Raw genomic sequence first — 12,907 nt, 5'->3', positions numbered from 1 at the left:
ATTGATCCTCCGATCCAGCTGCCCTTTCAGGAGGAACTTCTGTTGCAGCGGTAGGGGAGGGTCTTCTACCCGAACCTGTTATCTTACTGCTTTCTTGCGTGGAGATTGAACAATGATAGTTGAAAGCTTTTGATCTTCCTCTCGAAATCTGTAATTCATTATGGCAGCTAGATGTCCCTCTACAAAGACAGTATAGCCTGCTGATGGATTAAATTTGTATTATATTGTGCAGCTAAATCTTTTGACCTCTGCTTTGGGTACTCTGTAGGGTTACCATTCCATTCTGCCTGCCTTCTTACGGCTGCCAACCTTCCATATTTAAGTCCCCTATTATAAATAGATTCCTCAAAGGACATGTTTACTCCTTCGTCTTTAATTTTGCCTCTGTTGGACCTTAATTTGTTTCTTAACATTTTTAATGTGCGCTGCTTTTAGGCCTCTACAAACTCAAAAAAGAGCTTTTTTTGTGGTAGTCATATCTGCCCAGAAGATGAGTGAGCAGCAGGCTTTGTCATCCAAGCCTCCCTACTTGACTGTTTCCAGGCAAACTGGTGATTCGCAGTAGGGCCTCTTTCCTCCTGAGATTGGTGACAGCATTTCATTTGGGCCACTCGATCATTTTGCCCACTTTCTATATTTCTCCACTTTTGTCCAAAGAAGAGGAGCGACTCCACCGTATGGACCTAAAAAGAGCATTGCCTTCTACCTTGAGCACACATGAGAGTTCTGGGTGGGTGACCATCTCTTCATGGGGTATGTTTGAGCCAAGATGTGTCGGGCAGTGCAGAAATGAACCATTTTGTGCTGCGTCGTTCTCTGCATTAAAATCTGATAGGCACTGTCCAAGAAGCAGCCTCCTGAGGGTTTAAGGGCTCATTTCACCAGAGCTAATGCTGCGACCGGTGCGTTAGCACATGGAGTCCCAGTCCTGGACATCTGCCAGGCAGCAACGTGGGCATTCCTTCACACATTTACCAAACACTACTGCCTGGACAGTCAGGTCTGCAAGGACTGGCATTTTGTCCGTTTGGTCCTGCAGGACTTTGTTTGAAACGTGTCCTCAGCCCACCACCGAGGTAGGTATTACTTGGGGGTTTATTCAAAGATAAGGAATCTTTGGTTAGATGTCTCTATCGGAGGAACAAGTTACTTATATTTGGTAACCTTTTTTCCAGTAGAGGCAGTATCTAGCCACAGATTACTTACTGACCCACCCATCCTTCTCACTCTGTGGAAATATTTATAGGGTTAAGGATACTCCCTTTCAGAGCCCTAGTTTGGACACACCAGGTTCGGTGCACTTCATGGCTCTGTGCTCCTGGTGTGGAAAGTTGAGAAGAAGTAAAAGATTTTAGCGCGCCACGGTGCCGTCTATATCGGTGACGCGGACATCACTTCTGACACTTGTGACGACACACGAGGACGATTGAAGCCATTTATTGGCTCACATGGATACTGTTCATGCAAAAATCTTGCGGCTCCAATCTGAAGTCTGGGAAATTCAAAGGTGTAAGGAATCTGGAGCTAGATATTGTCTTTACCACGTTATGTTACTGAGGGTAAGAATCTTCAATTCTCTTGCCAGGAAAATGATTTCCCATTGAAGGCTCCTAATCTGGGCTTGCCATGTGTATCAATAGCTTCAATCCTTGCAAATTCAGAAAGCATTATGAGTTTGCTATCAACTAAGCAACCACATTATATTACAAGTGTGAATGAGTTAATGCCAGCAATGCTATTTATTTTCCGAAACACTCTTCTATTGAGGATGTAGCCGCTAAATGTCATAATAATTCAAAGCATGTGCGTCTATAGTAAATACAACTCTAAGACTTTTATTATTATTATTAATAATAATAATATTATTATTATTATTAAATATAATTTTCCTTATTGTATGATGAACATAAACATGAAATGTCTCAAAGAACCCAGTAATTAATTTCATCTTTTGCTAGTAGAGTAAATGTCAGGCAGAATACAGTAGACCTGGTCTAATGTATCCTGCTTGACATGTTCACCATCACACTTTCTCAACCCTGTTAGAAAATGTGCTGTGGAGTATGTTAACCCTTGCCTTATCAAGACGATTCTTTACTTTTTTTTTTTTGTTGTTTAGATGCTGGGTTGAATGAGCAGCTACTTGGTAGCCTGCTCTTGGCTAGCAAACTTCTTCGAAATGCCGTATCGGGAGATCTGTCCTCAGATCTTGTTCTACAACATGAAAGCTCATATGACTTCTATCAGCACCCCAATCTTGAACAGGTCAGACAGTGCCAACCCGTGCTTAACGAGTTCACCAAAGAAGTTAAACAGTTACTGGAGAAATGGTGTGAACACCCTGCACTCACACAAGTAAGTTAATGTATTCAATAAAATACATTTTCAGTAGGTTATTCTATCTCAGTCTTCATTTCTTCATCATTCATCCACACGTACATTATATTCATGCCATTTTTTGTTTTTCACCATTTCTTTTTTTGTAATGTTATTTTTCAGTCTTTACCCAACATAATACTATCACTGATATCACAAAGTATTTCTAGGGAGGGTTACACCTACTAACATATACCTAATGTCCCTCATTTTACAAGTTAAAGACCACCAAAAATTCAGGGATGTACATGTTTGCTGCTCCTTTCAAATGTACCTGTGTCTACTTCTGAGCTGTGGCTGTAGCCTGTTGCATTAGAATGTCTGTTCCATTGGGTATGGGTGTGTATGTATATGATAAAAAACGTGTGTTTATCTTAATCCCTGGATGGAACTCTAGAATTGGTGAGGAAATGCTGTCTGTTGTAGTTATATGAAAATATCTTTATGAAGAAGTAGCAGAAACTGAATTTAAAACCTATTTGCTCTCCGTAGATGTGCAAGCGCAGACTGACTTCTGCAAACAAAAATCTGTATTGTGAAGATGTTTGTTTCCTTCATTTTATTGGATTGGGTCAGTAATATACCTGGCTGAGTAATTGCTTTGTATAAGAGAGAAATCTAGTTTAGAAGATTTTGGTCACATGTTCCTTGCCTAAGACCATCACTTCCTTATGTCACAAATTAAAATGCTTCTTTTGTTTCAGTAGTTTCATCTATTGTCCCACACAAACACATTGTTGTAACCCTGTCAAATTATTATATTTCTATAATCTGACTTGGCCTTCAAATCTGCCATATTGAAAACATCTTTATTCCTTTTATACATTTTAGTCTTTTTCGTAACTGAGTTACTCTGGCTTGGAGGAAGTTCCCATTGGTCGCACCAGACTGTTTTTTGATGAAAGCAGAACCATCCATCACTGTAGGAAAGTAGCATCTTTCTGACATGGTTACCCCAACGTTTTGCCTGTTGTCAGTGTGTTTAGACTGAAGTAAACTGGGAACCTTCTAATCAGGACCCCAGTGTCTGTTCTCTTTCCTCTAAATTTGGTTGCTGGTAAACGTTCACCATCATCAACCCATGTAAGTCCCTAGTATATAGTACGTAGGGGTAGTAAAGTACCCTCTTTTTGGCATGGTTACCCCTACTTTTTGCCTGCTGTCAATGTGTTTTGACTGTGTTCACTGGAATCCTGCTAACCAGAGCCCCAGTGACTGTACTCCCTCCCTCTAAATGTAGTTGCTTAGGACTTTGCACACCCCACAGTTGTCATACTGGTGTCCCCATAGAAGTCGCTAGTTTATTGTTCTTGGGTACCCAGGGAATTGGGCCACCAGGGGTTCCCCATGGGCTGCAGCATGTATTATGCCACCCATTGGAGCCCATGCAAAATGTCTGCAGGTCTTCCATTGCAGCCTGTGTGAAAACTTGCATGCATGCTTTCGCTACAGGTTGTTCCTCCTAGCATTGCCCCTATTAGTCTTGGGGCGTTTTCCGGGTAGCCCGCATTGCTGCCACCGCTCAGAAAGGTCTCTGCCCTCCTGCTGCTTGACCAGCTCAGACATAGGAAGGCAGAACAAAGGATTTCCTGTGGGAGAGGGAGGTTACACCCTCTTTCTTGGAAATAGGTATTACATGGCTTGGGAGAGGTAGCCTTCCCAAGCCACTGATATGCTTTGAAGGGCACATTTGGTGCCCTCCTTGCATAAACCTGTTTGCACCAGTCCAGGGACCCCTGGTCCCTGCTCTGGCGCAAAACTGGACAATGGAAAGGGGAGTGACCACTCCCCTGTCCATCAACACCCCAGGGGTGGTGCCCAGAACTCCTCCAAAGAGTCCCTTGATTTTGCCATCTTGAATCCAAGGTGGGCAGAGGCCTATGGGGGGGGATCTGAGTGGTCAGGTCAGGCAGGTGATGTTAGAGGCCCCTCCTGATAGGTGGTCACTTGGCTAGGTGGCCAATCCCCCTTCCGGGGCTTTTTAAGGTCTCCCTCTTGGGTGGGTCCTCTGTTTCGACGTGCATAATTCCAGCAGGGCTCCTCTGCATCGTTTACTCCACCTTCTGGTCTCTGGGACTGCAACTGGACCCTTCAGGAACAGACGATCTGCAACTACGACGACTATGCAGGGCCAGTGCCCTCACGGTGGCACCTTGCCATCATGCCTGGCTGAGTTCAACTGGTTTACCAGCGAATGTCCAATTCTTCCCTTTTCTGATGGACATGCCATTTGATGGCTCCCATCTGTTATGCAACAAGGTTAGTACAGCACTCAAGTGCTTAAAGAAAAGTCTGGCCACCACAAGCTCGTTGGGCTTTTCCATTGCTCCTTGACAATGCTCTATTGCTCCATGCACTTCTTTTGCCCTTGCCCTTTTGCTTACTCCTAAGGCCATCAGCCTTTCCAGTTTTTTTGTGGTCATAGACACTGGTCCCACAAAGGCTATGGGACCCAAAGCCAGCAGACTGCTCAGTCCCCTGCCCCTGTCTGCCACAGCCTCAAAACCCCATTAGCATGCCCTCAGCGCAGCACAAATACCCTGTTGGCAACAGGATTAGGCACCACCTGCCCAAAGGGGAAACAATATCCTCTGACAAGTGGGTGCTCTATATGGTCTCAACAGGGTTATGCCCTCTGTTTCCTAGGAATCTTGCCACCGTCCTCAGATCATCTGAAGGAGTATTACTTCTACTTTCTATCTCAGGAGATGCGGGCTCTTTTGGCCAAAGAAGTCATTGAGAGCCTTCTAGTACCAGACATAGATCGTTATTGCTATTCCCTCTATTTTCTGGTGCCGAGAAAGAACAGAGGCCTCCCCTCTATCCTAGATCTTCACCCTCTCAAAGTCTTCCTACGAAAGGAAAAGTTCAGAATGCTCACCCTGGCCCAGGCCCTGTCTGCCTTGAATCTCATGGATGGTAGAACTGGACCTCTAGGACTTGTATGTCCCCGTTCCCTTCCTGCAGGCCCACAGGTGTTACCTGCGGTTTACAGTGGGCCAGGAACATTTTCAGTTCGCTGTGCTCCCTTTTGGCCTCACCAGTGCTTCCCAAGTGTTCATGAAAGTGATGGAGGTGGGTGCAGCATACCTTTAGAGTTCAGGGGTTCCAGTCTTTCTCTACCTCAATGATTAGCTGCTGTAGGTGGGCTCACCACATGCAGTTGTCAACCACCTCCAGAATACAACATTTGCTTGGGTTCACTGTCAACGTGCTAAAGTCACAACTGACTCCTTCTCAGACGCTTCACTTGATCTGAGCCTTTCTGGAATCTGTGTAGTTCTACACTTTTTTTCTAGGGTACAGGATATTTGGGTTATAATCCCAATGTTTCAGTCTCAGGCTTTGATCTCAATGACACTGTCTCTGAGGCTGCTTGTTACACAGTGGTCTTCATGATGTACCATTAACTGAAACTTTTTTCACTTTTTGTCACTCCTTGCTCTGTAATCCATACTATCTGTAAATATTAATTGATATTGCACTTTTTTCATCCTGTTGTTTTTTATTATCATTTATGAACGCTTTCATCCTTGAAAAAGTTGTCTTCGACTAAACATGTCAGAGCTGGCTACTTTTGCACAGGTTGTGCTCAATTGTACATCTTCATAACGCCAGCTTTTGACCAATTCGACTACGAGTTTTCTGTCTGTCTTAACTCCCTACCTGTTGTTTTTGATCACCTTTTGTTAACCCATGGACATGAATTGATTATATAATTGTATTTAAATTTAAAACAGTCATTACATGTTTCCTTAATCTACATGTAGATGAACTTGTAGTACTTTACCTGTGGACCTTCTATGGATTTTTGCACTGGATTTTTCATGGTTCTAATGGCCCTTTTCATCCCACTGCTGAAGCACGCCATGTGACACATGCGAGCTCTGCATTGGGATCTGATGTTCCAGTGGGCACAGCATCAGTGGATTCTCGCCGATCTGTTCCAGATTTTAGAGGAGACCGCAAAAGATTTGCAGTGGTGGTTGCTGAACCTCTGTTGGGTCAGCAACAGACCTCTCCATTCCCCACCCAGAGCTGACGTTGATGACCAATGTATCACTTCTGGGATGGGGTGATCGCCTGGTTCATGTGGAGATATGATGAGCATGGTATTTGGCAGAGATACAGCTCTACATCAACTCTGTGGAGCAGAGGGCTTTCCACTTGGCATTCAAAGCCTTGCTTCCATCCATCAAGAGAAGCCTGGTACAGAAGTTCAGACTACACCACTACCATGTTGTATTACAACAAATAGGTTCGGTTAGGGTTGTAAACCCTGTGCCAGGAGGGGTGTGCACCTCTGGACATGCATGTCTTGAATGTTACTACATCTTCCTGGTTGGGCAGCGCTTGGCAGAATCTATGAACATCACAGCAGATAAACTCAATTGTCTATGTCTGCTAACCATGAATTGTGTTTTATCCAGAGGTGGCGAAAGGTATCCTTCAAGAATGGAGAGAAAATTGGCTCAGTCTTTACGCCACCGCAGAGTCACTTACTGTCAGTATTTGTGCACTTGAGTTTCCAAGGTGGCTCTCACTTGGAGACTCATTCTATTTAAAATGCAGCTCAGAACCTGTGTACTTCTTTCCGGTGAAACCTTTCCTGCCCTGCATTTCTATAGAAGATCAGAACCAACCGGGCCCAAGACATCCTCATGGCTTCGGACTGCCCATGGTTAGTATGGTATCCAGAGATCCCCGGTTTCAGCATGTGTCTTCCGATCATTGTGCCCCTTCACATCAAAAGGGAAGGATCTTGCACCTGAACCTGCGCACTCTGCACATCCATGGTTGAAGATTAAGCGTTGACAGTTGTGTCTTGATCTTCCTTCCATGGTATGCGTTGTCATTCTTGCAGCAAGGTGTCTCCACAGAATTTGCATGCACCTCACCTTCAGGACCTCAAGAAATTGTAGTCCTCTGCACCCCTCCGGACCCCAAGTTGCTGGTGGTTCACTTTTGGGGTCAACTTGAACTTTCACCTGTGGACATCCTAACTCTTGAAGACTGGAATCGCAAATCATGTACTTACCTGTTAAAAGTGCTAACACGTTTCCCCCCAGGACTCTATTGACTTCTTAAAAAAAAAAAATTGCATTGTCAACTTTTAATATTGAAAAGTGTTACTTACTTCTAAACTGCTTTATCTGCAAAGCCCAAAGTACATTTGATAGAAATGCTTGATACTTTCTTACTGCAACATAAAACTTTTGGCTCTAGAAATAAAATAACAAAATATATTTTATAAAATAACAAAATATATTTTTGCTATATAAAAACAATGACCTGGAGTTAGTCATTGAGTGTGTGCCTCATTTCTCGACTGTTTATTTACAACAAGTGATTTGCACTACCTTCTGAGAAGCCTAACTGCACTACAGGCACTAAATGTTCAACCACCTTAAGCTTACTTTTTTTTTTTTTTTAGACAAACTGGTACTGAAGACCAGGACAGCTTGCCTATTGAAGATTGTGACTCCTTCAGTGTCTCGCTGTTAATTACAGTGCCAGTGTTTTTTCCCCTCCCCCTCACCCCTTGAAAGATAACCAAATGCTTTATCAACTTGACCTCAAGAGGGCTTTGAGCTTTTACTTTAACCACACAAAGGACCATCATGTGGTCTTCCAAGTCTGAGCGTCTCTGGGACAAATAATTGGAGGCTGTACAAAACAAGACCCTGTATTAAAATCTACCACACTCTGACCCAGAAGCTGGTCCCTGGATGACTGCAGGCTCATTCCACCAGGATCAAAGCATTTGCAATGACTTTGGGACGAGGGTTGTCTGTTGTAGACATCTGCCAAACCTCCGCATGTGTGTCTGTGCATATGTTCATGAAACACTAATGCCGTGAAAGCTGTGTCTGGTAGGAAATTCACTTTCCCTGCTCAGTTTTGCAAAACATTTTGGTGTACGGCCTCTCGAAAGATCCTCTAGAGTGAAAGATCTGTGGTTAGAAGTATCCATCAGAAGATATCATATGATCCGAAATGTTTATTCTCTCAGACCCACCCTACCTAATAGAAACAAGGAGCAGGGGATACCAGATGGGACCAGTCTAGACCTTCAGCCCTCAGGACCTGCTTACACTGGGACATCCCCTCAGAACCGCCCCCCCCGCACCCCCTCCCCCCCCCCAACCCCCCCCAAAGTATGTTTCTTTTGGCTAATTGCAGATCACTAGCTGCTCACAAGCTAGAAAGTAATCTTCTTTTGGATACACAGAAACCAACAGCACTGTTCTTAACCAAAACATGGTTACACGATGGTTCAGGACCCGATGTGTCACTGGCCCTGCCCCAGGACTACTCAATCATTAGGGTTGATAGAGTGGGTGGGAAGGGGGGAGGAATTGCTATCATCTCTAAGGATACGGTCAAGGTGACCTCATCTCCCCTTGATATTCCAGATTGTGAGAGCCTTCTTTGCTCTTTCCTCTTATCTCCGATCCTTAGCTTCTCAGGAGCTTGGATTTATCGTCCTCCGGGATCAGCGCAACAGTTTATACATTCTTTCCCAGAATATGTTGCTGACCTAATCTGTAATAAGCCTAATTTTACAATTTTAGAGGATTTTAATATACATGCAGAAAATGAGGATAAGGCCATAGTACAAAACTTTCTATCTGACATGAGGGCCTTGGACCTCACACAAGTAATTACAGGTCCTATGCATACTAAAGCCCATACCATTGACCTGATTTTTAGGAACAATACTGATTTAATGGTTTCTCCACCTACCCCTTTAGCATGGTCGGATCATTATTTTAATTTCTTTTAGTCTTCCGACTATGCAATCTGGTAAATTGTCGTTGACCACATCCCAACTACAGAGACGTTGGCATACGCTCAAGGTCACTGAATGGTCCAACGTATTCTCCAGGAATAAACCAACTCTGAATAGGAATATGAGCAGTTCCCTAGATTCTCTGAATAAATGGATCACTAATAGTTTGGACATTCTGATACCCTACACAGTAAGACGTGGGGTCCCCTGTAGAAAGAAAAGGGCACCCTTGTTCTCCTCCTGGTTGTAGGCACTGAAAAGAGAATGCAGAAGACTGGAAAGGAGATGGAAAAAGTCCTATAGTACTCCTGCAAAACAAGACTATAGGAAGGGCATTAGACGATTTCACTTGGAAATCAAAGCAGCCCAAAGACTTTATTATATGACAATAATCGAACAGAATGCCAACTCTTCCAAAGTAATCTTCGAGCTGCTAAAAGAAATTGCCTCCCCACACTCACATTGAGGAGAGGTAGAAGCTTCCTACAAGCATAGTAATGATTTAGGCTCCTTCTTTCAGGATAAAATCATCGATATTTACTTAACTTTTCAGAGTGACCCCATTAGCCCTCTAAACATGGAGGAACAACCGTTCAATGGTACAGCTATGTTATTAGATTTTCCCCCTCTATCCCTTGAAAGCGTTGTAGGATCTATGGGTACTCTTAAATCAGGATCCCCTCTTGATCCTGCACCTCCCTCTATCCTAACCCAAGGATCGGCAATATTAGCGCCCATTCTGACTGAGCTATTGAATCAGTCACTGGAAAATTGTGTTTTCCCTTTAAAATGGAAACACATGATTGTGAAACCCTCTCCTCAAAAAGCCTAACTTAGTCCCTTCAGTTTTAATATAATTACAGACCAATTTCACTGTTACCAGCTTTTGCCAAAATACTAGAAAAACATGTAAACAGTCATTTGTCTCCTTATCTTGAAGACAACAATATTCTTCACCCCTCCCAAATGGGCTTCAGACCCATGCATAGTACCGAAGCGGCTTTGATCGGAGTAATGGAAGAGGTCAGACGGCGCCTTGATGACCGCTTGGCCTCGGCAATCCTGCTTCTTGACCTCAGTGCCGCATTCGATATAGTAGATCACAGTATCTTACTCCGGAGGATGAGGGAGATAGGAGTTACAGGGACTGTGCTAAGTTGGTTTAGTGAGTTTTTAAATACACGATCGTTCCAGGTACTTGATCAATCTTTTTAATCAAGTTGTTTTAATAGTAGATGGGGAGTACCTCAGGGTTCTTCTCTCAGCCCTTCATTGTTTAATATCTATATGTTGCCCCTTGCTAAGGTAGTGGAACCCTTTGGCCTGTCCTTGATATCATATGCAGACAATACACAATTGGTGTTCTCCTTGACTTCAGGACAGAACTCATTGGAATCTTCACTCGGCCCTTGCTTACGGGCAATATCTAACTGGATGTAAGATTGCAAACTTAAACCTAATGCAGATAAAACAGAGGTATTTTTGGGCTCTCAATACCCTTAATAATCTGTCTCCCCCTGTCCTGTCTCTTCTTGGAGATCTTCCGGCACCCATCCTGTTTGATCCGTGGTTATCCATGGGTCAGCAGGCAAAGAAAATTTCGGCCATTCGCTTTGGCATATTCAGACTCTTCAGGAAGGTGTTCAAAATCCTTCCGTTTATGGCAAAGAGATTAATCATACAGGCATTGATCAGTTCAAGCCTGGATTATGGGAACGCCCTTTTTCTTGGGTCCCCAAATTATGTGAAAAAGAGACTTCAACTGGTGCAGCATACTGCCGCTAGACTGCTTTTTAATATTCCTAAACGCGAATCAGTCAAATCTGCATTTCTTACTCTGCACTGGCTCCCATTGGAGCAGCAAATAAAATTCAAGGCTTTATGCTATATACATAGGTCCTTACATGCTAAAGGGCCTCCACAGCTGCGCTCTTTGGCCACTTTCTATGAGCCCACACGACATCTTAGGTCATCGTCAGCAGCCTTGGCGGTAATCCCTTCAGTAAAAAAGGACAGATGGGGTGGAAAATCCCTGTCACATCTAGGCACTAAGCTGTGGAACTTGCTACCTCTTTCCTTACCTCAAACTGACCAGGAACTAAACTTCAAGCGGCTACTAAAAACATGGCTATACTGATCTTTTCGTGCAAAAGTGTTGTGGAGGATTTGTTGAAGCGCTGGGAGGCCCTCCAGTAGCTATGCGCTATATACATTTGTTAACATAACAGAAGAAGTTACTTATTTTGGAAAACACTTTTCCTGACGGATAACTCCTTTTAACTGCAGATTCCTCTCTGCCCTCCCACCCCGTTTCTGTGGAGTGGTCTCTATCATCTGAAAAGGTCCTAAGTTAGGATTCTGCACACTGTCTAAGACAGTTTGTTCTGCATTTTTCATCTCAAGGTACAGAAGGAGAAAAACTGAAGAAACTGGTGTTGGAGAGCAAGATAGTTGCTTATATGTGGCTGTGCTCAATCATTTCTGGGGTAGTCTGCAGTAACCGTGGACCCATTCAGCCCCCTTTATTGGCACACTGTAAGAATTCTCCGGGACTAGTCTTGTGCCTGGGAATATTCTACAGGTGAGCAATCTGTGGTTCGAGTACCCACCAAAATCTCACACAGAGCTCCCACGTTGAGTAATATCTACTTACCTGCTCAATGTTTTACTAACCCTCTGGATGGTGAATCAAACTAGAAGCAGCACATGCTTGTGCACCTAAGGAAACTAAAGCCCTCACAATTTTGAAAAAGTAAGGTATAGGAATATAAATTGTATGACTGATATGTAACTGGTGCTGCAGGTAGCTATGTTACACACATTCTGTATTCTATCTTCAGATGTGCCAATTTTTTTAACCTCAACTTTAAACTTGAAATCTATTCATTCAGTGCAGTCAGTACCTCTTATGACACCCTCTGACATGTCTAGAATGCAACTGAAGAATATTGATAATTGAAGCTGCTTGCTTATCTAAACCTCAGGTTTGTGTGTCAGTCACATATGTGCAGGTTGGCAGACCATTACATAATTGCTTTTCACAATATGTTCAGTCCTTGCACATTTTTGTTTTTGTTTCTTCAGCTGTTGGTGGTAATGGACAGAATACGTGGGTTTCCACTTTCCAGCCCCCTTTCCAAATTCCTGAACGGTTTGGAGATTTTGTTAAATAAGTCTCAGGTAAGACCTTTAAAGTAAAGGGGCAATTGAGTAAGTGAGCTGTTTGTCATGCTTATTAACAGGGTAATGAAAGTGTTCATATGTTAATAGCATTTTTTTTAAGGAAAAAGGTGTTTAAGTTCCTACTGCTCCCTCCCATAGGAATATATGGCCATAAGGTAACACAATAATGCATATCTAATTTATTGTAGGCACTTCTTTCCTTGTCTTCCTTATTTGTATCTCTATCCGTCAAACTGAATGTGGTATTTTTCATCACACCTTCTATTGACCACTAGGTTGTGCAGGCCAGAGAGTCACTTCAAGTGTTGGTTCGGCTCCATAAATTAATACCAATATGATGATGATTTTTTTTTTCCATGTGTCACACAATCCACTACATGGAGAACTCTGTCAGTGTGTTCTTTCTCATCTGTTTTATAGAGGTTTGTTGGGCTGGGGAGAAGGGAGATGGCTTGGATGATTTCTGTCATTTTTTCAAACTGTTTGATGTATGATTCTGCCTATAGATTCCTTACCTCATGAATCTTCTGAGGCACTAGCCTGGATATTGAAAAT

The 12,907-nt window shown here is 43.2% G+C and overlaps 1 protein-coding gene across 1 annotated transcript in view; it reads left to right on the top strand.

Annotated features, from left to right (window-relative positions):
* Window positions 1-12,907, top strand: part of MDN1 (midasin AAA ATPase 1) — a 1,740,009-nt gene that overhangs the window by 1,299,384 nt on the left and 427,718 nt on the right. The window contains exons 66-67 of the mRNA XM_069235499.1: window positions 2,120-2,355; window positions 12,254-12,349. Of these exons, the coding sequence (XP_069091600.1) occupies window positions 2,120-2,355; window positions 12,254-12,349 (332 nt within the window). The remainder of the gene's footprint in view (window positions 1-2,119; window positions 2,356-12,253; window positions 12,350-12,907) is intronic.

Source organism: Pleurodeles waltl, chromosome 5, assembly GCF_031143425.1.
Source record: "Pleurodeles waltl isolate 20211129_DDA chromosome 5, aPleWal1.hap1.20221129, whole genome shotgun sequence".
In the NCBI taxonomy this organism is placed as follows: Eukaryota; Metazoa; Chordata; class Amphibia; order Caudata; family Salamandridae; genus Pleurodeles; species Pleurodeles waltl.
The sequence above is the reverse complement of the archived record's forward strand: the minus strand, read 5'-3'. Positions and strand labels throughout refer to the sequence as shown.